At 43.7% G+C, this 21,938-nt stretch overlaps 1 protein-coding gene across 24 annotated transcripts in view; it reads left to right on the top strand.

Annotated features, from left to right (window-relative positions):
- Nucleotides 1-21,938, top strand: part of CELF1 (CUGBP Elav-like family member 1) — a 70,380-nt gene that overhangs the window by 26,426 nt on the left and 22,016 nt on the right. For 10 of the 24 annotated variants that reach the window (XM_088843325.1, XM_088843323.1, XM_088843317.1 and 7 more), the window contains exons 3-4: nt 2,860-3,004; nt 21,072-21,259. In XM_088843325.1, coding sequence (XP_088699451.1) covers nt 2,931-3,004; nt 21,072-21,259 — 262 coding nt within the window. In that variant the 5' untranslated portion in view covers nt 2,860-2,930. Of the gene's footprint in view, nt 1-2,859; nt 3,005-7,916; nt 7,958-12,116; nt 12,162-13,336; nt 13,489-21,071; nt 21,260-21,938 lie in introns of all 24 variants that reach the window. The other 14 variants (XM_088843319.1, XM_088843318.1, XM_088843324.1 and 11 more) reach the window with 5 other exon arrangements.

Genomic DNA, 21,938 nt, shown 5'->3' with positions numbered 1-21,938 from the left:
TATCAGAATAGAAAGATCTTAATGCAGTGGCAGTCAAACCACTAGCCCAACAATTACTGGAATGAAGAGCATATGATCTGAAAGGGAAGATTTAAAGAGACCGTCCTGAGATAAGCTGAACTATCAAAACCAGCAACCATTATTGCTGGAAAAGAGCCATGTTGCCTAGAGTAGGCAAGAGTAGCTCCTCCTTCTGTAAGATTTTTAGGGACTGTGGTGATGGTAGCGGAACCTGGAAGCCAGATGTATCTCTTTGACCCTCAGAGTGTTGGTCTCACCCTTTTATGATCTCCGCCTTAGAAGAGCGTCTGCGTCCGCATCTCATTCAGTCCTTTTCTCTTTCACCTACTCAGGTGGATGTCATGAGACCAGTCAGAAGAATCGGCCAGTAAATTCCAAGTAGTAGATATACCTAGAGTTTCATAATCACCTCAGAAAATAAAAGCAAACTAATATTTTGAGTGTGCCCACTCCCCCTGCAAAAAAAAAACACGCATTTTACAAACGGGTGTATTTTACCAAATAAAGCCCTGTGACTCCAGAAAGTACAAGTTTCACTGGCTGGCTGTGGAACCTGGGTCACTCAGTCCGGTATCTTCACTTTAGTTCCCTCATCTGGAAAATGGGAATAAAAATGCTGAAGGATCTGTTTTGAGCACTCGGAAGAATAATTATAAAGTCATCTCCAGAAGGTTGTGTATTACAGAAATGACTCTTCAGAGACATCAAGATTATAAGGTAATTTAAAAAGTAATTCTGACAGTGTTTTAGGAAAAAAAAATCAGTCACATTCTGCCTACATGGTACTAACATATGGCACAGCCCTCATGAGCTGCACACGTGGGCTGGACTCACAATGCAGTTGGAGAGAGGAGCAGTAGTGACTCACTGGATGAGACAGATTCGGCCTTCTGGCAGGGCAGTGAAACTAAGGCGGAGCTGGTGGTCTCCGAACATGCCGGACTGCAGCAGAGGATACGTGAGGATTCCGGGACAGGAGAAAGGCTGAGCCCTGGGATTTCCGGCTCCGGCAGCGGCTCAGTCCCCAGGCCCTCTCTCCTCAGGGCCCCCCCGCTTCGTCCACACAGTGGGGGCCCTGCGCTGCCTCTGACTGCTGTGTCTTTGGAGGTGGAAGCCTGCTTCTTGGGCTTCCCTGGTGGCTCAGATGATGACAAAGCCACTAGGCAAATATTTAACATTGTATCACTGGAACATTGGGTTCAAACTAGAAAGACACAGAAGAGTTAGCAGTTCTGCCTGGAGAAAGCTCCCAGTAAGCTTAGCCACCATATGTAAATTGCTGCTGCTCCATCAGGCAGTTTTGTTGGCCAGGGCTGGCAGTGCTGCCAAGGAAACAGGAGGAACTGAAGGCAGAATGATTCTTACTCACTGCCCCCACCCTCCCCACACAGAGAGCTGGGTGGGGATGAGAGGGGAGTACTTAATGGGGATTTGAGAATTACTTAGAGGTATTTGGGGAGGAAGTATGAAGAGGTTTTTTTGTTTTTGTTTTTTTTTAATGTATTTTGCATTTCCTGTCTGCCTCACCAGAGCACCTCCAGAATGGAATGGAGGTGAACTCTTGTTTCCATGTGCATGTAATCATGTGGAAAGATCATGTGACTCAACAGGAGATGAGATGGCACATCAGGGAAAGGAAGAACAGAGCCCAGCTCACCACCATTTAACTTTTTTTTTTGGCACTGTTCTATGTTATGGACCACTTTTTGTAACAGTTTCAGAAGATTTAGTCATTACGTTGGCTTTGTCAAATAGGTGTTATATTTATTGAATTCTACGTACAGATGATGTTGGCCAAGTCAGGCTTTATACCAGTTCTGACTCTTAATTCTTAAATATGCGCTGCTCACAAGAAAATGTTTGTAACTGTCATTTTTTTTAAGTGTTGCTATATTGCATAATAGTGTTAACACTGCTGAACTGTATACTCAAAAATGGTTAGATGGTAAATTTTTTGTTTTGTTTGACCCTCACAGCATGTGGGATCTTTGTTTCCTGACCAGGGACTGAACCCATGCCCCTCTGCATTGGAAAGTCCCTGTGTATGTATTTGTTACCACATTTTTTTTTTTAAGCTGGAGAAAAGTTGTTGCCTCTAAAGAAAAGAGGAGCATACTGGCCAGTGGTGAAGGAGATGAAGTTGAGATCTGTTTATAAACTTGTCTCCTCGGGTCAAGGAGAGGACACGCATAGATGACTCAGTCAGTAAAGAATCAGAAGCCCCAAACTTGAGTCTGAATCATGGAAATAGTAGCCACAGAGCAAGTGTCATAAGGCGGGGAAATGGTTTTTATACACCCCACAGAGAAAGTATCGAGTTCTTTCCCTTTGACCAAGACAAGTCGGCACTAGGCCTGATAGAGTGCAGGACCCAAGCTGTTTATCATGAAGCAGTTTACTTTGTGGAAGGAGATGCTCTGGGAATGAGGAGAGTGACAGAGGGGAATTTATTTGGTGTTTCAGTGCATCTCTTTAAGTTACCTGATCACCTCTATTTTACAGATGAGCAAAACAGTTAGTGGTTAGTTTCTCAGTGTTGGGTCCACCTGTTTGTTTCTGAGTTCTTTTACACATTTTATTTCATTGAATGCTCAGATCATTGAGGTAGATGCTACTCACTGTTCATTGTGGTGTGTGCCCAAGATCCTGGGTTAGGATCTGGTGGCAGCTGCCATTCCCCTGCCACAGGTTCCTGAGGAAGACAGACAGAGTGGCCAATCCAGGCGAAGCCCGCTGGAGTTAACACTAACCCCTGCTGGAGTTTTGCATCAGGAAGAGCTTGGTTAGGAAGGACAGCTTCCAGAGTTGATCCTTTCATCTGGTTGTTTGGCTTTTTAGGGTATGGGAGTGGAAGAACATGCAGTTTTCCAAAGCAGTAAGCCCAACCTTCTTATTGAACCAGCCACATAATGGGAGGAGAAAGACATGAGGGCATTGCACGCAGTCTAAAGAGTAACAGACATTTTAAAGGAGCACAATTTTCGTAAGTCATTCCTATTATTTGTTTCCTGTTCCAGTTAGAGATTTGTACAGTGACTTGCTTATATTGTGGGCATCGATTTGGTTCCTTTTGAGGGGGGGATATAGTTAAGTTCTCTTTTACAGGTGAGGAGACTGACCCTTAAGAGATGTTAATAAACTTGATCAGAGTCACACGTCTGCTGAGTAACAGGAAGTTTTCACTAACCCCAGTCAAATCTGTCAGGACCGTTGAGACTTTGGACATTTACCTACTTAGAAGATTTGCCTTAGAAAAATGGTCAGATTTGCCTTCATGGAGCTCGGCATTTAAGCGGTCTTTTCTGTGGTTTCTGTACATGATCTTCCTTATAGACAGCTAGAGTGAAGGAGAGGCTCTGGAAAAGATGGGACTTAGAGAAGAAAATTTACGATGTGCTTCAGTGTATCTGTCAGGCTTTCAGTCAAGGGTCCAACTGCCTCTGTTTGTAGTCCATCCAGCTCCTTCATTGCCTGGATTCATGTGATCTTGAGAGTTCCTTCATTCCTTTGTGCCTAGTCTTGTCTGTAAATGGAGATAGAATAGGCAGGAGGATTAAGTATTTAAAGGACCACACAGCAGCACATGGTGTACGGTAACTACTCAGACCGTGTTGACTTTTGTAACTATAGCCTCTTGCAGGTGACTGGACATTTCCCCCTTCTTTCTGGTGCACGGAGTTTAAATGCGTGTCCCGTCGGGTTGAGGATGCTCACACTACTGACAGCGATGGCGTCTTAAATTCCTTGATTCGTGATAAGCTGTTAGATTTAAAGAGAAGAATCTGTTCCAGAAACTATTCATCTCAAGGCTGGACATAAAATTGGTGAATTATCTATTGTTTTAAATTATCCAGGCCTGTTTTCAAATTTCCCAGGAGACCTAGGGCTACCCTGAGGGCAAGAGTAGGCAAACAGGTGGGATCTGCCTTGCTTCTATCTTCCACCCGAGCAGCTTCACCTTTATGTTTATGGGAAAAACATAACATAACTTCCTACCTCATCTGGATCATTGTTCTGTTCTTCTTTAGCTCCCTGCTGTATTATTGGCATATTAATCATGTCCAGGTATTGTTAAGAGCACTTGCTCACAGAGGTTAGTTGAGTGAGTCATGCTGGTGAGGCTGGGGTCCCGGGTTTAGGCCTCGTGCCGGTCTGAGCATCACTGAGCCTGGCACCAGCCTAGGTATCTGGGGCCTGCCTCAGTGCACATGGTGTAGGAGCTGTTGGTGGAGACCGAGTCAGCTGACTTCCTTTGAAGGACTGTGTTTTGTTATTCAACATACAGGCCAGCAGAAGACTCTAAGAAATAAGGTTCATTACCGTGACTTAGCACCATTCTGTTCTGCTACTTGTAAGAATGTACGTGTGGGAAGTAAAGTTCTCTATGGTCTCTATGGTGTCGTGGAACATAGCAGCTCAATGAGAGGAGGTCACTACACTGCTTATGTGAAAGTGAGAGCACCCTCCAGGAAATTATTGGAGCACATCACTGGAAAGAAAAATGTACCTGGTTTGAAAGAACCAGACAGCGAAGCAGCAAGCCAATGGGTCCATGTTAGTGACACTTACGTGTAGGTGGTTCCAGAATCAAGAGCACTTAGTGCACAAGCATACCTTCTTTTTTATCAAAGAATATTAACGATTTGTTAATTAGCAGTGATGATGATTATTTAGGTCACTTGTATTTAAATGCTGCAGTGTTAACCACAGTATACAATGTGCCTTTGTAGTCTTTTCTGTAGGAATAGCATGTCCCTCAAATGTTGCCTGGAAAATCCCATGGATGGAGGAGCCTGGTGGCCTGCAGTCCATGGGGTCGCGAAGAGTCGGACACGACTGAGCGACTTCACTTTCACTTTTCACTTTCATGCATTGGAGAAGGAAATGGCAACCCACTCCAGTATTCTTGCCCGGAGAATCCCAGGGAGACGGGAGCCTGGTGGGCTGCCGTCTGTGGAGTCGCACAGAGTCGGACACGACTGAAGCAACTTAGCAGCAGCAGCAGCAGTAGCAGCAGCAACCGTGCCTACACTATGGGAGATGTGTAGGAGATCTGAGACCTTTCCTATCAGATCTTGTGAGAGGAGATACTGTTCATTCACTCTTGCATCGTTGAAACATTTCAAGGTCATATAAAAGTTCCAAGATATATTCCAAAACCAAATAGAAATTCTTTCCAGACTGTGTTCTGGGATAAGTACTTTGCCTTTCAGAGTCCTCTGGAGCATCGACTCGCAGAGTATAATTTTCACCCTCCGAGCAGGTCTCGCTTGGCACATCTGAATATCACGAGCAGACAGTCCTGCTCGTTTCCCTCAGTGCCATCTCGCCTCCCCGTCCGTGTCTGCTGCCCCCTCACCCCAACCCCACCCACCTTCCTGGGGATGCTTTTCTCCCTGACTCTTCCTTTTTACCCATCTGTGAGACTACTTCTGTGCCTCCATACATGGTGATTAAGAACATGAAGATAATGTTAATAGAAACAGACTTTGTGGAGCCCCAGGGAAGAATAGAACAAAGGTCGTTCAGGCTTCCTCACAGCTTGCAATGCATTTTGTTTGGTTCCCTACATAAATGAAAGATGTAGAAAATTCAAACCTAGGGACTTTTCTGGTGGTCCAATGGCCGGGACTCCATGCTCCCAGTGCAAGGGCCCAAGTTCCATCCCTGGTCGGAAAACTAGATGCCACATGCAGCAACTAAGAGTTCACATGCCACAACTAAGACCCAGCACAGCCAGAGAAGTGCGTAAACACTAAAAGAGAGAAAGAGAAAGGATATCAGTTTAAAAAAATCCCTCAAACCTAAAGCTTTTGATTTCCACGTAGCTTTCCTCTCTCCCCAGAGCGTTTCTGTTTTTTTTACAGACAAGGCAACAGAATGTAAGAAAAATAAAACTGGAATGACAAAACTTTTTAAAGAAAACACCTTGTTGTGTATTAATCTTCCCATTGTCGTCCTTCAAATGACGAGGGGCCTGTGTGGAGGAAGACAGTGTATCCTTTTCTTGTGCGCTTAAGTTTTCTTTAAAGTCTGGGTGACTTTAGTAGGATGATTAATCTCCTACTTATGTGTGTGTGTTTTAAATAATTCCATTTTCTTTTTCTCTTGGCTATGCACTTAGGGTGTTCTTAGTCTCTGCAGGGCTGCCATGTTATCTGGGACCTTGACATGTGTCCTTCCTACTTTAATATAATTGCTCCTCCTTAACAACCCCAGCCTGCGTTTTAGATTCCCCAGCCAGCATGCAGTATGAGTTTGGCCTCACAGGGTCACACAATAGTAGTGTTTCTCAGCTGTTCCGTGCAATATATTGGGAAACATGACTCCTTGGTCTTTTATCTGCCCTTTATATCTTCCAGAATAGAACTGACAAGTAGGCATTTAACTTGTTCTCTACTGTCTTAACAAGCTCTCCAGAGCAAGCTCAAGACAGATGCACTGTCCCTATACAAGTTTGTGCGGCCTGGATGGTTTCTCTATTTCTCAAGAGAGATCAACTATGGCCCTTGAAATTAGAATTCCTCATGTATTTAGTAGATTATTTTAGCTTCTGAAATCCTAGAGTAGTCCCCACCTTGGAATGGCCATAGTGATACAGGATTGAATGAGGTGTTATGAACTTAGAAATAGTAAGTTCCTTTCCTCTTAATAACTTTTGATGATGTAGGCAGGTCCAAGAGAGTGCTTTTAGTTTGTGTCTGTGTGTGTTTTAGTGTAAACTTTGCATTAAGATGGTTGGAAGCATCATTACTTCACTAGCAAAATTGGAGACTGGTTAAGCCTGTATGAAGCATCAGTTAAGTATTCGTGCACCCATTTTATGCCAGTCAAGAAGTGTCTTTGAGTTCACAGAGGGTAGGTAGAGTGCAGTGTCTCATGGTGAGTTCTGCTTCTGGCTTTGTCTTTCGGAATTCTTGACACTTTACGGTTCTCTGTAGCTGGGGCCAGACAGAAGTACAGCTGGCAGGAGTTGCAGATGGACTTTTGTAGGAATTTGGGCAACTGTTATGGAATCAGTCTTTACTTGAAAGATTGTTGGATGTGTTTACAAATGAAATAGATGGTGTTTTGGTTCCTCTGTTTGCTTTTACCTCCAGGTAACTTCCCCATCTCTGTTTTTTTTTTTTTTTTTTTGGTTTCAGTGGTTCACCACCGTCCTGGGGCCATCCGTACGCATTTACAAGGCAGGAACTGCAGGTTGCTTTTGAAGAGTTTTCCACCTAGCACCAGCCTATTCAAGATGACTGCTTTGGGAAATATTATGGTTTCTTCACATTAATAATACGATCTTTAACTGCTTAGGGCTTCCCTTGTGGCTCAGCTGGTAAAGAATCCACCTGCAATGTGAGAGACCTGGGTTCGATCCCTGGGTTGGGCAGATCCCCTGGAGAAGGGAAAGGCTACACACGCCAGTATTCCAGCCTGGAGAATATATAGATTGTATAGTCCATGGGTCGCAAGGAGTCTGGCGCGACTGAGCGACTTTGACTTTTTAACTGCTGAAAGGATTATGCAGCCTTTAGCTTTATGGTAGTTTCCCACCCAAGAGCAGATGCTAAAAATGATTGTTTTGGTGACCTGCATGTGCTGTAGTTTAATCTCATAAATTCTAGTCATTGATTTGCTATTTGTTGTGACATTTTGGGGTAAGCGTCTTTTTAATAAATCTTTTAGTACTTTAGTTCTCCGTTTTTTAACTTGATGGTGTTCTTAAATGAACTTTGAGGTGTTAATGTAATTGTGTATTGTGTACTTTAAAATTGGGAGAGGGAGACTTTGTTTATCTTCAGTCTCGGTGACAAAGAGGCTTTTGTTTGAGAAGAAGCTGTGTATCTGGAATTACGAGACGAGTAGGCACCGGTCCACTTATCTTTCTTTCCTTGGTTTTTTAGAGTGAAGACACTAGTCCAGAGAGGGAGGTGGAAGGCTGCAGGTACGGGCCAACTGCTGGGTGCGTGTGCGCTGGTTGTCTTTTTAACCTTCCTTCTTGCATGAGGCCTGTTTTGCAGATGTGAAAAAATTGCCTTCAGAAAGGTGGTGGCTTTTTTCTGCATTTTGGGATTAAATTTCCTATTCCTGGGAAGCTAGATTTTTTTTTTCTCTCTCCTTCCCAACTTTCTCCTTAGCTGTTTACCGAGGCAGGCTTATCTCCCATTTGAACTAGCTGCTGCCTAGTTCAAAAAGTTGGAGCTGGGCAGGGGGGTGGAGAAGGAGTGGGGAGAGAGGGAGGGCATGTGTGTATGTATGTGTGTGTGTGTATATCTACACACAGCAGCTGCCTGGCTGGCTTCCTTTCCCCTTTCTGCTTCATAGTTGGAAAAGGATTAGTTGCTCAGTGGTGTCCGATTCTTTGCAACCCCATCAGCTGTAACCTGCCAGGCTCTTCTGTCTGTGGAATTCTCCAGCAAGAATACTGGAGTGGATTGCCATTCCCATCTCCAAGGGATCTTCTCGACCCAGAGATCGAACCTGGATCTCCTGCATTGCAGGCAGATTCCTTACCATCTGAGCCACCTCATAGTTGCTGCTGCTGCTAAGTCACTTCAGTCATGTCCGACTCTGTGTGACCCCATAGACGGAAGCCCACCAGGCTCCCCCGTCCCTGGGATTCTCCAGGCAAGAACACTGGAGTGGGTTGCCATTTCCTTCTCCAATGTGTGAAAGTGAAAAGTGAAAGTGAAGTCGCTCAGTCGTGTCCGACCCTTAGCGACCCCATGGACTGCAGCCTACCAGGCTCCTCCATCCATGGGATTTTCTAGGCAATAGTACTGGAGTGGCTTGCCATTGCCTTCTCCGACCTCATAGTTAGAAGACCCTAAAAGTGAAAAAGTAAAGTTGCTCAGTCGTGTCCAACTCTTTGAGATCTCATGGTCTGTAGCCTACCAGGCTCCTCTGTCCATGGAATTTTCCAGGCAAGAGTACTGGAGTGGGTTGCCGTTTCCTTCTCCAGGGGATCTTTCTGACCGAGGGATCGAACCTGGGTCTTCTGCGTTGCGGGCAGATGCTTTACCGTCTGAGCCACGGCTTTACTGTCTAAGCCATGGTGGCTTATTGGAAGACCCTAAGTAAACTAAACAAAGATGAGGATAGAACTCAGTGAATTTCACAAAGATGATAACGACCCTCTTGGAACCAGAATTTGTTCAACATACTGATTTTTAAATCAGCACTGGAACCTAAATAAAGCTTCAACTTACAGTATATTGTTATCAACTAATAGTTATACTTAAATTCCAGAACTAGTTGGGGACCTGAAAATACGACCTGATTTAAAGGGTGGTCACAGTTTGACAGGATGATTTATTTGGTCAGGTTTGTCCCAGAAACTCCATGGAAGTCTCTGAGCTTACACTTTTGCTGAGAGAACTAAGCATAGAAGAATGTCTTTCTGCTCAAACTTTGACACCAGTTGGGGAGGAGATAGGTGATTAAAGATAGGGAGAGGAAAAGGAAACCTTTTAGATTTCAAAAGTAAATCTTCCTCCCTTCAGCCTTGTCCTATCTTTTTAGTGTACCATATATAATAATTTTACAGGCAAAACAGTCTTAGACATGACAGTTACTAAACTTAGTGCTTTTGGTCTTACTGTGATTTTAGATTTGGAATAGAACTTTTTTTTTTTAAACAATACTTCTATTCCTTCTTTAACCCCCCATCCCCCTCGTCAGAGTTTTTTCATTGTCTAGACTCATGGAAACTCAACAGAGGTTTTCTGTTTTAAGATATGCTCAACTCTCACATGTTTGCAGAAAGTCTCCCCCAAAGTGAGATGTCACAGAGATAATTAGCAGTTCAGATCAGTGTGTTTTGCATATGCAAAGTACTAGCTTGGGAGTTTTAGGAGACCCACTAATTATATTAGAGATACTAAACTTTAGAAATGAAATTCAAGTCCAGAAAGATTCTAGGCTAAATTTTAAGTTGTTCTGGTTGGTTATTTTCAAGTAGAATCAATTCATTGCTTACGACTTTTCCCTGGATTTTTGCACTTTTCCTTAAATAGACTAATGATGGAGTTTTTTAATGACATAGGCTCTCTTTTATAATTTAGTAGTAGGCTCTCATTTTCTCTATGCTCATATAACCAGACTTCACATTTTTGCCTTTTAAAACACATTTAGATTATTGAGATGGAAGTATAAAATCCCTTCACCTGTCATTGAACTCCCTGGTTACATCAGTCAAGATCGACAGCCTGACATTTGCACGTTCCACGTGGGCTTTTTTGCTTAACTATACTTTGCTCTTTCTTTTGGCAAATCGAATGCTGTGATTCTAGCATTTCTGTCTTCTAATCCAGTTTTTAAGCTGTTTATTCCCTTCTGGAACTCTAAATGCAGGGGTGTGCTGCTCTTTCGAGGGTGTCCCGTATCCTCTGGTATTATCCACAGGGTTCTGTAGCAGCACAGGGCAGGGCACCTAAGGGATTCAGGAAAGCTTCCTAGGAGAGATGATGTGTGTGTGCGCGTGTGTGCGTGCGTGCGTGTGCGTGTGTGCATGCATGTGTGTGCGCGTGCATGTGTGTGCACGCGCGTGTGTGCACTGTGTCCGACTCTCTGTGACCCCATGGACTATAGCCCGCCAGGCTCCTCTGTCCGTGGGATTCTCCAGGCAGGAACAGTGGGGCAGGTTGCCATGCCCTTCTCCAGGGTAGCTTCCCCACCCAGGGATCGAACGCACGTCTTCTGCCCGCATCTCCTGCGTTGCCAGGTGGATTCTTTACCACTGAGCCACCTGGGAAAATCCCAATACCTTATCCTCTGATCACTTTTAATGATTTGGGTTCTTACTGTTACAACAGATAACAGACTGATTGTTCCTACCCTCACATAATCAAGCCTTGAATTATTGCCCTTAGGAAAAAAGAAAATATTCAAGGCGAAGAAAACTGAGACAGCCAACCAGGAGAAGAGGAAACCATGAGTGTAAATTCACAGACATGTTGTTAGAGACTGAGGGAAGGTTAGGGCCTTCTGTTGCAGTGGACCCTGGATTTTAGGCCTAGACTGTGTTTCTGATTAAGAACTTTTAAACAACAGCTGCTTGCGGATAGTTTGCTATAAATAACATTTAATTCTCCTTTTTAATTTCCCTCTAACAGCTGCATTTTTGTATTTCCATAATTGTTTTTATCGTCACTTTGTAACCCTTTTCTAAAATGGAGTGACTTGTGATTAATTTCTGTTCTTTCTTTTCCCACAAGCATGTTGAATTTAATTATACTGAGATAGTCCTTGTGACCTGCTTAAAGAGAATTCCCTCTCCCACCATGTAATAACATTTCTACCTTGTAGGTTTTTAAAACGTTGCAGCCTTATCCATCATAAAATGAATTTTAAAACAGCGCACGCTTTGACTCGGTAGAAGTCACTGTGAGGAGCGTGCATCCTCTCACACACTGAGCAGTGCTCGCGCTGAAGTTGTGATTCTGACTGAGATAGAGATGTAGTTAGGAGCCATGCATTTTTGGTGAATAATACAAGCCTAGCAACCAGTGGACTTCCTGAAACCTTGATTCATTTTTAAAGGAATCCTGGAACTAGAAAATCTAATTTGGCTGTTAACTGACCTCACACAGTTGCTCCTCAGTCAGGCGCTCCCCTGTAGGAAGAGGCGTGTGATCGGCTCCAGTGCTCTTAGAAAGAAGGACCAGGCTGGCCCGTCACCCAGCCAGCCCCAGCTGGGGTTGCCCTCCTCCTCTCTGGCAGTCGAGCTCGGTGAGCTCTGTGTACTGGGCGCCAGCTGCAGTCTCCTCACTGGCAGCCTGGTTCAGCTTCCTCTTAATAGGGTGGCAGAGAGCTGTCTTGTCTCTGTAGGGGATCCGATGGGCCAGGCTCTCTGATAAAAACGGAAGGAGCGGTTACCTGCTGTTCTAGTTCTAAGTTTTGGGTGGTTATGTCTGGATATTGGACAGAAGACACAGTTTCTGCCTTTCTCAGTTAGATATAGACAGGTGTCAGCCTTTGTTGACAGACTAGAACATTTAGACCTGTGCCATGATACAACTGCCTTGCATTATTTTTTGTTTTAACGTCATTCTGTCTCTTTAGTTCATTTGTTTACCTCTTTACGTAACTTCTTTTTTTCAAAGTTCCCTGTATTGTGATCTGGGCTTGAGTGAAGTGAAACCTTTGAGGTAAGGCAATGGTAAAAATGGAAAGAAGTGCTGTGAAATTTGGGAGCCTTCAGAGATAGTTTTAGAGTCACTGCCTAAATATTGAAATGCCACCATTTGTTGTTTGGAGGGATGTGGAGCTAAATTGAGAATGAGAGTACCACATCTGCCTTGACTGCTAAGTATATCTATCTCTGCTGCTCACCCGTAATAGAATTTTTATGTGCGCATTCATTAATCTTGGTTTGAGGAACAGTTTAAAAGAGGGCAGACAGTGAAGACACTTAGCCTACATTCCTCTCTCCTTCTTCAAGTGTTTGAGCGTTTGTCCCTGGTAGGCCCCAAGGTCTTTATCATTATTATCACTGTGGTGGCTTTTGTTTGTTTTTCTTTTGTTTTTTGTTTCTCTACAAAGGTCAAAATACTGAATAAACAGTGTTTCTTAGTACTCTGTCAAGAGGCAAAATATGCTTTTTTGTTTTTTAAATTTTCTGACAAATTAAGATTCAGAGTTCCTAAAGAAGTTTTGCCTTGTGCTCCCTAAATGAATGCCACTGCAACAGCAATTTTTAAAGCCCGTCACTGCGATAAAGATCAAGAAAGCAAAGCTGGTCCAGCACAGGTGCTAATATTAATATAAGAGCCATATGTTTCTGGTGGCCAGTTCTTCAGCCAGCTTGCCTCTGGCTTGCTTCTGATGGATGGTCTGAACCATTCCTCCTTAAATGACTTTTCTGAGGTTAGTTTGGAACCCAAACAGTGCATTCATTGCTGTCTTTGGCACATGGAAAATAAGTTCAGACCAAGGCTAACAGCCCAGTTCTTTCTAAAACGCTCCCCCCGCTCAGGTAGTCTCAGGCTTGGGGGGTTCCTCCAAACTGATCGGCAGGGAGGAGTTGGGAAGATGTGCAGCACGTTTGTGTTTCTTCTGCTCTGTTGGCCGCTGCGCTCTTCATGGGTCTGACACTCTATTTATCTGACAGTGCACTTAGTACTGCTTCGCCAGGGAAATCGCACAAAACCAGCCTGGCGCATCAGCACTTCCATTGTGTGCGGGGCTGAGCCTCCCTCCACATGCTCACATCCCCTGTGTAATCCCCTGCTCCCTGCCCCTTCCCCAGTCCTGCTGCTGCTGTGGCACTCACTGCTGGCGTCCCTGAGCTCCTGTTTCCACTTTGTGTTTTTGTGGGGCCCAGGAAGCTAAAGCTGTGTATATTTGTGGATCAGACAAGTGCAGCAAGTTAATATCATTGGCTTCTGAAGGGGAGAGTGAGGTGATGGCTGCGTTTAAGTTGGATTTCCTTCCAGAGATGATGGTGGATCATTGCTCTTTGAATCCCAGTCCCGTGTAAGTATTTTTGTTGTCTAATTTTTATCATAAGTAGAGGACTTGGGCTGTTTTCTTTGTTACTTGATAAAACAAGTCCCTTTCCTTAGAAGAGGGAAGAAAAACCACACTATTGTTATTTTTTTATTGTTGTCTGATTCTCTGTCAATACTGCTGACTTCCTGTAGCTATAACTAAGTTTTGTACATAGGATACATTTGATATATGACCAGCAACATCAGCTCAAGTGTGCTGGGCTCTTAATTCCTTTAATGTAGAATTTTTCTATCTGATAGATTCTAAGGTATTTTTTTAAACCTTAGATTTATAGCTTTGGGTTGGGTATACAATTTCAGATAATCTTTTGGGAAACTATTTATTTATTTGTATGTTTTATTTCTAATGATCAAATTTTTAGACTCATAATACAGACTGGTTTAGTAGTGTATACAGAATACTGTATTGATGTGTAAACTAACCCTGAGTCTTGACCCTCCGCCCCCCCAACTAATTGAACATGCAACACACTATGTGCCTTTGGGGATATCAGATGTGCCCTACCCCGAGGGGGGCAAACTGAATTAATCTTGATTGGCAAATTGCCTAAATAAATTTTGAACTTAAAAAGTGAGAAGCCTAATCAGTTTGTGTTACTGTTCACTGTTGTATGCAACTAAAATGCCAACCTGGCTCTGAGTTATACCTGTAGGGAGCCTGAATTCTGGGCTCTGTAGTAAAGAGCACACTTCTAACCCTTGATTTCAGTTACTTTCACCAGGCTTCAGAGTACCTTGGAACCTCAGTGGAAGAGACTTAAGTCATTCACAGCCAGGAGTATTAGCTGGTAGAATGCTCCCCAGATCGCAGGCGTAGTGCCAGTCTCTGACGTTAGGCCTCCATGTGCAGGTCTGCCTTGGGGTTCGGTGTAACAGGTGTGGTGATGGCAGGTTCGCAGTGGCTCTTTGTGGGATGGGTTTGGGGCCTCGAACAAAGTTGGCTTGCTCATTTGAAATGGACCCTGTGCCTTCTCTGTAGTCTCCAAAATAACGATAATTTAGAAGTGTCTTTTTATGAGAGTTTTCTTTACTGCTAAAATAACGCTTCAGCAGTAGATTACAGGTGAAATCACAGTGAATGCCATCATAAAAACTTAATAGATAATAAAAAATTCCCACATACCAGATAGGTGATCCTAGAATTAGGACTTTGTGGCCCAGATTGTCTTTCATTGTCTGTGCATGACCGTTGCCTAGTGTTCAGTCCTCCGATACAGTGTTTTTCCTCAGCCTGTTTTCTCATCTTTTACTGGGTCGGCCTGATTCAGTACCCCGTGAAATCTGGGCCATGGACCCTCTGTGACAGTCACCTGGAGCTGGAGACGCAGGCTCTGGGCCCTGCGCAGATGACTGTCCTGCTGGAATGGGGCCAGAGTCTGTTTCCATAGTACCCCACGCGGGCTTTGTGGCCACTGCAGTGGGAAGCCTGAGGGCCTCAGTGCAGTGCTGCTTCTGAGGAGGAGGAATCAGGGAGTACTCTGTTAGATTGGTTTTTTTTCCCAAGAGCATTTGCTTTTTTTTTTTTAATCATCCGTCTTCACAAAAACTTTGTGAGGTTAATTGGACATAGGCTCTTGCCCCTAGTTTACAGATGAGAAACTGAGCTGAGAGAGGCAGTGACTGACTTGGCTGAGGACAGTTGGTATTAGCCCTGGGTCTAAAATGCGAGTTTGATGGTAGCCTCTTTATGCTTTGTCTGCTGGACGTGGCTTCCTCAGGTGTCGTTAAGCAGTTGTCATCAGCTCTTCTCATGACTGCAAGTCCTCTGGCCCACTCCCAGGGGCGCCACACACCCACACCACAGAGTGCAAAGAAGAAAGCTCTGGAGGACGGTGGGTGCTCGTCGCCTCTTGGACTCCCAGCTTTTCTTTTCACTCATCGCTTTAGCGGCAGACTCGATGCCACTAGTTCTCTCTCTGAAGTGATACTGCCTGGGAATACGACCTAGCCATGTATCTGTTCCAGTTTCAAACTACAGCAGACAAGCATTGCTGGAGGAGCTGTGGAAGGGCTGAGGAGACCTGCTCCCTGGCTCCCTTTCCTGTTTATGGTAACAGGTGTTGCCAGTACTTCCTCTGTATGATAGAGGAACAGGGGAAGCTGAGGAGCACTTGGCTTGTGCCCTGGGACAGAGGTGTTCTCTAGGCTGGGGTCATATCTCAGCCCTGACCTCCTAGGTTCCCCGTTGTTTAAGGGGGCACTGGTGTGCTTCTCTGATTCTCGGATCTTTATGACTGTCCCCTGGGTGTCCCTTGAGTTCTGTGTACCTGGTCTCGTTCCCCTCGAGAACAGCTGGGGAGTCACTTAGGCCCGTGTTTCTGGGTCCTCCTCATCCTGATGCTCTCTGTGCACGTTGGGACCCAGAGGGCCGGGTCGTGGTCGGCGGTGTCGAGATTGGGATGCAGCAATGTTTATGCTGGGGAGGTAGAGGGCAGTGAATATGTGAAGTTTTTCTGTTTGTATAATGAGCAAATGGAGGTCAACAGGTAATAAGAAGGAGAGAGGGAAAAAACTGAGTAATTAAAGATTTTGGAAATGATGTTTGAACAGTTGTGAAGGTAGTATTTGCCAGCTTATTTGGCTACAAGGAACAGATTCCACTCAAGCTAGTATATATGAAAGGCGTTTCCTGTAAGGACACAGTGGGCTGGACTATGATATACTCAGGAACTCTATCACTCAAAGACACAAAACTCCAGCTTTTTTACACAGGGCACACGTTCAGCTGTCTGCATGGGCTTCTGCTGTTCATCTACTGGATGGTTTTGGTTGCAGTATGACTTGGCTTTGCCATTGCCCTTCCAGGATGTCTTGACACCACCCGTCCCTGTCTCCCCCCCCCCCCACCATGTATATATAATTAACACAAAGTTTACCCTTTTAAAGTGCACAGTATCGGTGATTTTTTTATTTTTTACTATATCCAGAAAGTTCTGTGATTATTACCACTGTCTAATAACATTTTCATCACCCCCAAAAGAAATCCTGTACTCTTTAGTGAGCATTCCCTCCCTTTCTCCCCACCTCTAATTCCCATTCCCAGGCAACCACTAACCTGCTTTCCTTCTCCATAGGTTTGCCTATTCATTTCACAGATGTAGAATCACACAATATGTCACATTTTGTGATTGGCTCCTTTTACTTACCTTAATGTTTTCAAGCTTCAGTTGTTTTGTAGCATGACTCCCATTCTCTCCTGCCACTGCCCTTTCATCTTAGCCTAGCTCAAGCTATCCTGAGTTGCAGCTTTTCCTCTTGCAACTTCATCACTGACTGCCTGTTTCTGTCCGTGGGTTCTAGGTTCTGTAGAACAGTCCTGGGCAGTAGAACTTCCTGAAATGTTAGAAATGTTCTTCTGAGTAGTCCCTGCTGGTCCAATACTTAGGACTCCAGGCTTTCACTCCTGAGACCCTGGGTTCAATCCCTGGTCAGGGAACTAACATCCTGCAAGCCACATAACATGTCCCCCCAAAAAATTAAAAAAAAAAAAAACACAACAAAAACTTCTGTCTCTGATATCCTGTGTCGTCGACACTAGTCACATGTGGCTAGTGCAGATTGAGAAGCTGGATTTTTAAAATTAAATAGTCACATGTGTCTAGGCTGTTGTCTTGCTCAGGGCAGCTGTAGAGGGTCTTGATTAGCCGGGCCTGTGTTTTTATGTTTTAAGCACAGGTCACAGTCTTAGGTTTCTAATCAGCCGGTGAATTGTCTTTTTGGGTTAAGATCCACCTCCTGGTCTAGTCATTGGGGGCCAAGGGATGGAAAACAAAAGTAGAACAGAACATTAACTCTGCCCTCTGAACTGGGAAGTTTTGATAGGAAAAGGTGAAGAGAGGGGTTAAGAGTTTTGCATGGAAGTGTGCTTTGACGATAAAGTTCTTCGGTTCCCCGCCTCGTCTCTTCCAAATTGGTTGTTTCCCTTTCCTATGGCGGGTTCCATCGGGAATCAGGTCGACAAGACAGCCTTTTGTCCTGATCCCTCTGTTTCTCATTCTTAATGAGTTGCCAGTTGCTGCCAGAGCCAGAAACATAAACAGAAGTGGATACCATGCCTCTTTGCTGAAATACTGGCTGCCTTCTCTTCCTTCTTCCCCTACTGCCGCAGGCCTGCTTTTCCTCTCTTCCACCCCACTCCCCAGTCAGTACTTCCCTGACTGGCAGTACTTCCACAGAAGATAAGGAATTTCCACTGACCTGCCTCTTAGGAATGACAAGGACGTTATAGATACTTCTTCAGGGGTTTGTTGAATTCACTGATTCTTGAGTGAATGTAATACATAAGTTTAATTTATCATCACTGACTCTGAGGAGCTCTCCGTCAGTGGGCAGGTGAGATACAAATTTGAGAAGGTATTTGGTGATGTGGAGAGTACATGCCATACCCGGGTATTGTGGGATCCTTGGCATGTCATAACTGGGAGTGTTGTCCCCAGGTGACTCTTTTATGTAGTGGTTACTTCTAAGGACAAGTGTGTGTCCTTCTAAGGACTAGAAGTATCTGTGGAAGGTTGAGAATGGAAAAGCATTGTTGATCATTTCTTCAGACACAGTAACAGTTGATGATGAAGTTTGTGACTGCTTGGTACATACGTATGTGCTTGCTTTTCTCTTTTTTATCTCTAGCTAATATTGGCACTTACATTTCTAATTGTACCTTCATGTGCTCCAAAGAAATACCCCATGTTTTCCTTATTCACTGACGCATACCACATCTTGAGCTTCCCTTGTGGCTTGCTCAGTTGGTAAAGAATCTGCCAGCAATGCAGGAGACCTGGGTTCGATCCCTGGGTTGGGAAGATCCCCTGGAGAAGGAAATGGCAGCCCACTCCAGTGTTCTTGCCTGGAGACTCCCGTGGACAGAGGAGTCTGGCAGGTTCCTGGTCCACGGGGTTGCAGGAGTCAGACACGACTTGGCGACTGAAGCACCAGTACCATGCCGTGTCTAACGCTGTGCTCGCGATGCGTGAAGAGAGCTTGGTAGTGATGGGAGGGAGAAGTCAGTCAGTGCATTACTCCAGTTGAATGATGTCCACTGCATCTGGAGTGCGGCCTGATCATTTGCTGTGCTCTAGAAGTGCTTCTCAGACTGGGGAAGGACCATGTCCCATCCCTCCCTCCCCCCAACTTGTAAAATACAATAAGATAATTTCATAGAAAAACAAAATAATGAGGTAAAGGCTTGCATTTCACGTATCTTTTTAATATTCAGTTAACCATATGTAAAATTATGGAGTGTGATTCCTGTAGCAGTTTCTCATGGTTGAGTTTAAAGATTGCCCCCGTTCTGGGGGAGTCTTCTGGTGCTTGACTAGGTGACTTGGGGGAAAGGGCGGCTCAGGCAGTAGGTGGACATGCAGCAATGAGAGGGATTTGGAGAGTGAAGAGGAGGAGGAAAGGCACTCATCTTGAATGCCAAGTCTCCACTGAACTTCTGGCTAAATCACAGATCATATAGATCGACTACATGTATGCTTTTGCACTGAAGAATGATGTAGAAAATTTAGAAGTGGTACACAGATACGGAAGGAAGGGACAAACTGAGAGCCTCCAACGTGATAGAAGCTAATGAGCTCCTGCCTCTTTTCAGAAATAGCTGTCTGCTTCTTTACAGTCAAAACATTCTAAGCACCATTTATTTGGGTGCTGTGTTAACACTCCCTGGGATTGAAATGCGATTAAAAATTAGCACCATTTTAATAAAGTATTAAAAGTGGTAATTAAAGTTGTGGAGCACGGGTGGTAGGAAGTGATAGCCATTTTTTCACTAGTCATAGGACTTTTAAAAAATTCATGATAGAATGATTTCTGTTACAACATTGGGATTAGACTTTTAGAAGTAGCTATATTATATTTCTGCAGCAACTTGCCAAACGTGGTTTTAAATTAATAAGGGAAAACCAATAAAGCAGTGTATTCCAAAATGCTTAAAAGGGGGAGAAAAGAAGGTTGATCCTGTGACAGTCAAATAGTCATAGGAGAGAATACCTGCTCTTTAATCTGTGAACCCTTTGTGCACAGCATTCATTTTTATCAGGTTGAGTTGCTTAAATGGAATTGTTGAGAACAAGAAGTTCTTCCCACCCCACATCTGGGTAATTACTTTTAACCAGGCACCAGTACCAGCTGTGACTATAGGAATACGAAATGAAGCCATTTTTGCCCTCACGGAGCTCTCAGTCTTGTTGGGAGACGTAGGTGGAGCCAGAGCATGCTAAAAGGTGTTCAGTCCTGTAATCAAGTTGGAAATCTAGTGCTGTTTGAGTCTTGATGAAACTGACTAGTTAACCTGGGGGAGAGTATGGGGAACCTTCATAAACAAAGCAACAAGGATTGGTTTATATGAAGTTTGTCTTACAGTTTTTGATGTTTAGTACCTAGACATGAAAATAGCCCTGTATTCAGTTACAAGAGATGTAGGAATTAGAGGATGAACTACTAGATTCAGCATTCTCAAGGATTTTCAAATACTAGTCAAAAGGTAGCAGTGGTGACCAAACTTACTGTTTTTCTTTCAAAGAAAAGTGGCATTTTATTTGGGGTTGAACATTAGAATACATGAAAGATACATTTGAACATGATGATGTAATTTCTGGATTTAGCAAACACCAACAAAAGTTAAACATACTAACTGTTTGCAATTTAAGTTGTCACTAGTTTGGATAAATGCTCAGAATAAGATTGTGAAAAGGTGGTAGGAGAAGGACTTTGATTCATTCTGAGTGGAAACATTTAATAGTGTAAGAGTTTCCCCATGGTTCTTGGCAGTGGCAGGGGTAGGAATGAAGGCATTTAAATAGTAGTGTTGCAGATTTAGTGTGATCAGATTGGAGGAATTTGTGGACATTATAACAGTTAGAGTTGGTAAGGGAATTAACTGGTAAAATCTTGGAGAAATAGCAGATCAGATTACTTAGAAACAGAAGAGCCTAGAATGATGACATCATTGTTTATATAACAATCGTTTGTGAAAGTTTTAAGAGGTTTTATTTTGTTTTGATTGGAGGGCCTCACTCAAGAGTACCAGGATTATGCATGAGACAGCAACAACCAAAGATTAATGTTCTAGTCAGTTCTTAGGCCTTGGAAGTCCTGTGCTTCTGTTCTGACATCTACTGAGAGAAAACTTCTCACCCATCATTGTGTAGATTGAGAATCCTGAATCCTACCCATAAGCAGCAGTCTTTTATGGTTTTGTGGACATTTTATAAGGTTTTATTAGCTCTACTTAAAAATGATTAAAGCTTTCTTCAGGAACTTTACCTCTTTAAGTTCTTCTGAGACTTCTCTAGCTAGACAAGGAATGATTGACATTCATTTCCTGAGTTAAAGCCCAGGGTGTCCTAATAAGAATGGTGCCTTTAGTTTGGGATCAGATGGAAGGGGTGGCATAGTGAGGGACGACTGGGGAACTCTGGTGAATTGAATGTAAGTAGTGAAAAGAAGTAGGTTTTTTCCCCCTTATTTCTTCAGGAAGTAGTTGAAACTTTTAAAGAAAGTTCTCGTAGAAACAACATGAATACATAATAGAAGTTTTATTTTATGCAGCTCAAAGAAAATGAACGGCACCCTGGACCACCCAGATCAACCAGATCTTGATGCTATCAAGATGTTTGTGGGCCAGGTTCCAAGAACCTGGTCTGAGAAGGACTTGAGGGAACTGTTTGAACAGTATGGTGCTGTCTATGAAATCAATGTCCTAAGGGATAGGAGCCAAAACCCTCCACAGAGCAAAGGTAAGGAATGGCTTTGAATTTATGTGTATTTGCAGTCACGCGCATGCTCTGTCTCACTGGCAGAATGCTCTTGTGGTCATGGTGGGGGTGTTGGGGGGGATATGACTGTCTTTTTTTTGCAGCTATATCTCCCAGTCCAAACATGTTTAATGGCTTAAAAATAAAATAAAATCCTCATGAGTGACATCATGAGGATAATTTGTAAGTTGGATCTTGGGCAGTCATTTTCAAGATCTGTGAATTCAAGAGACAGACTCATGTGAGTGTCTCATTTGATCTTGGTATTGGAATGACAGAAATAAAGTTGAAGTAAACCAACCACGTAGGTTGTTTTTTAGTATTTTAGCTAGGGTAAGTGAAAAGAGGAAGACTGTCCAGGTACTTGTTGGTTTTTGTTAGTGTTACACAGGCCTTCTGGATGGCTTAGCAACTAGGAGGGGCTTGTTTGTAGATCACCTGTTTGTTATAGCCTACAAAATGAACAGGGGGAGGAAAGCAAGCTGCCTCCAGAAATACCCGGCAGAGGAGAGGGTTTATAGGACTGATAGTAGATGAGGTGTTAGTTTTGCCCCTAGACACACGCAGATATACATTTGTTTTCCCAAATAACCCATTTCAGAGTAATTTTCTATGAAAGCTGTTCTATAGTACAGATGTAAGCAAGCGTGATTGTCATGTT

Source organism: Moschus berezovskii, chromosome 14 (assembly GCF_049115385.1).
Source record: "Moschus berezovskii isolate FMDL1 chromosome 14, NW_MosBer_1.0, whole genome shotgun sequence".
Lineage (NCBI taxonomy): Eukaryota > Metazoa > Chordata > Mammalia > Artiodactyla > Moschidae > Moschus > Moschus berezovskii.
Note: the sequence above shows the minus strand (reverse complement) of the source record. Positions and strands in the feature narration are given on the sequence as shown.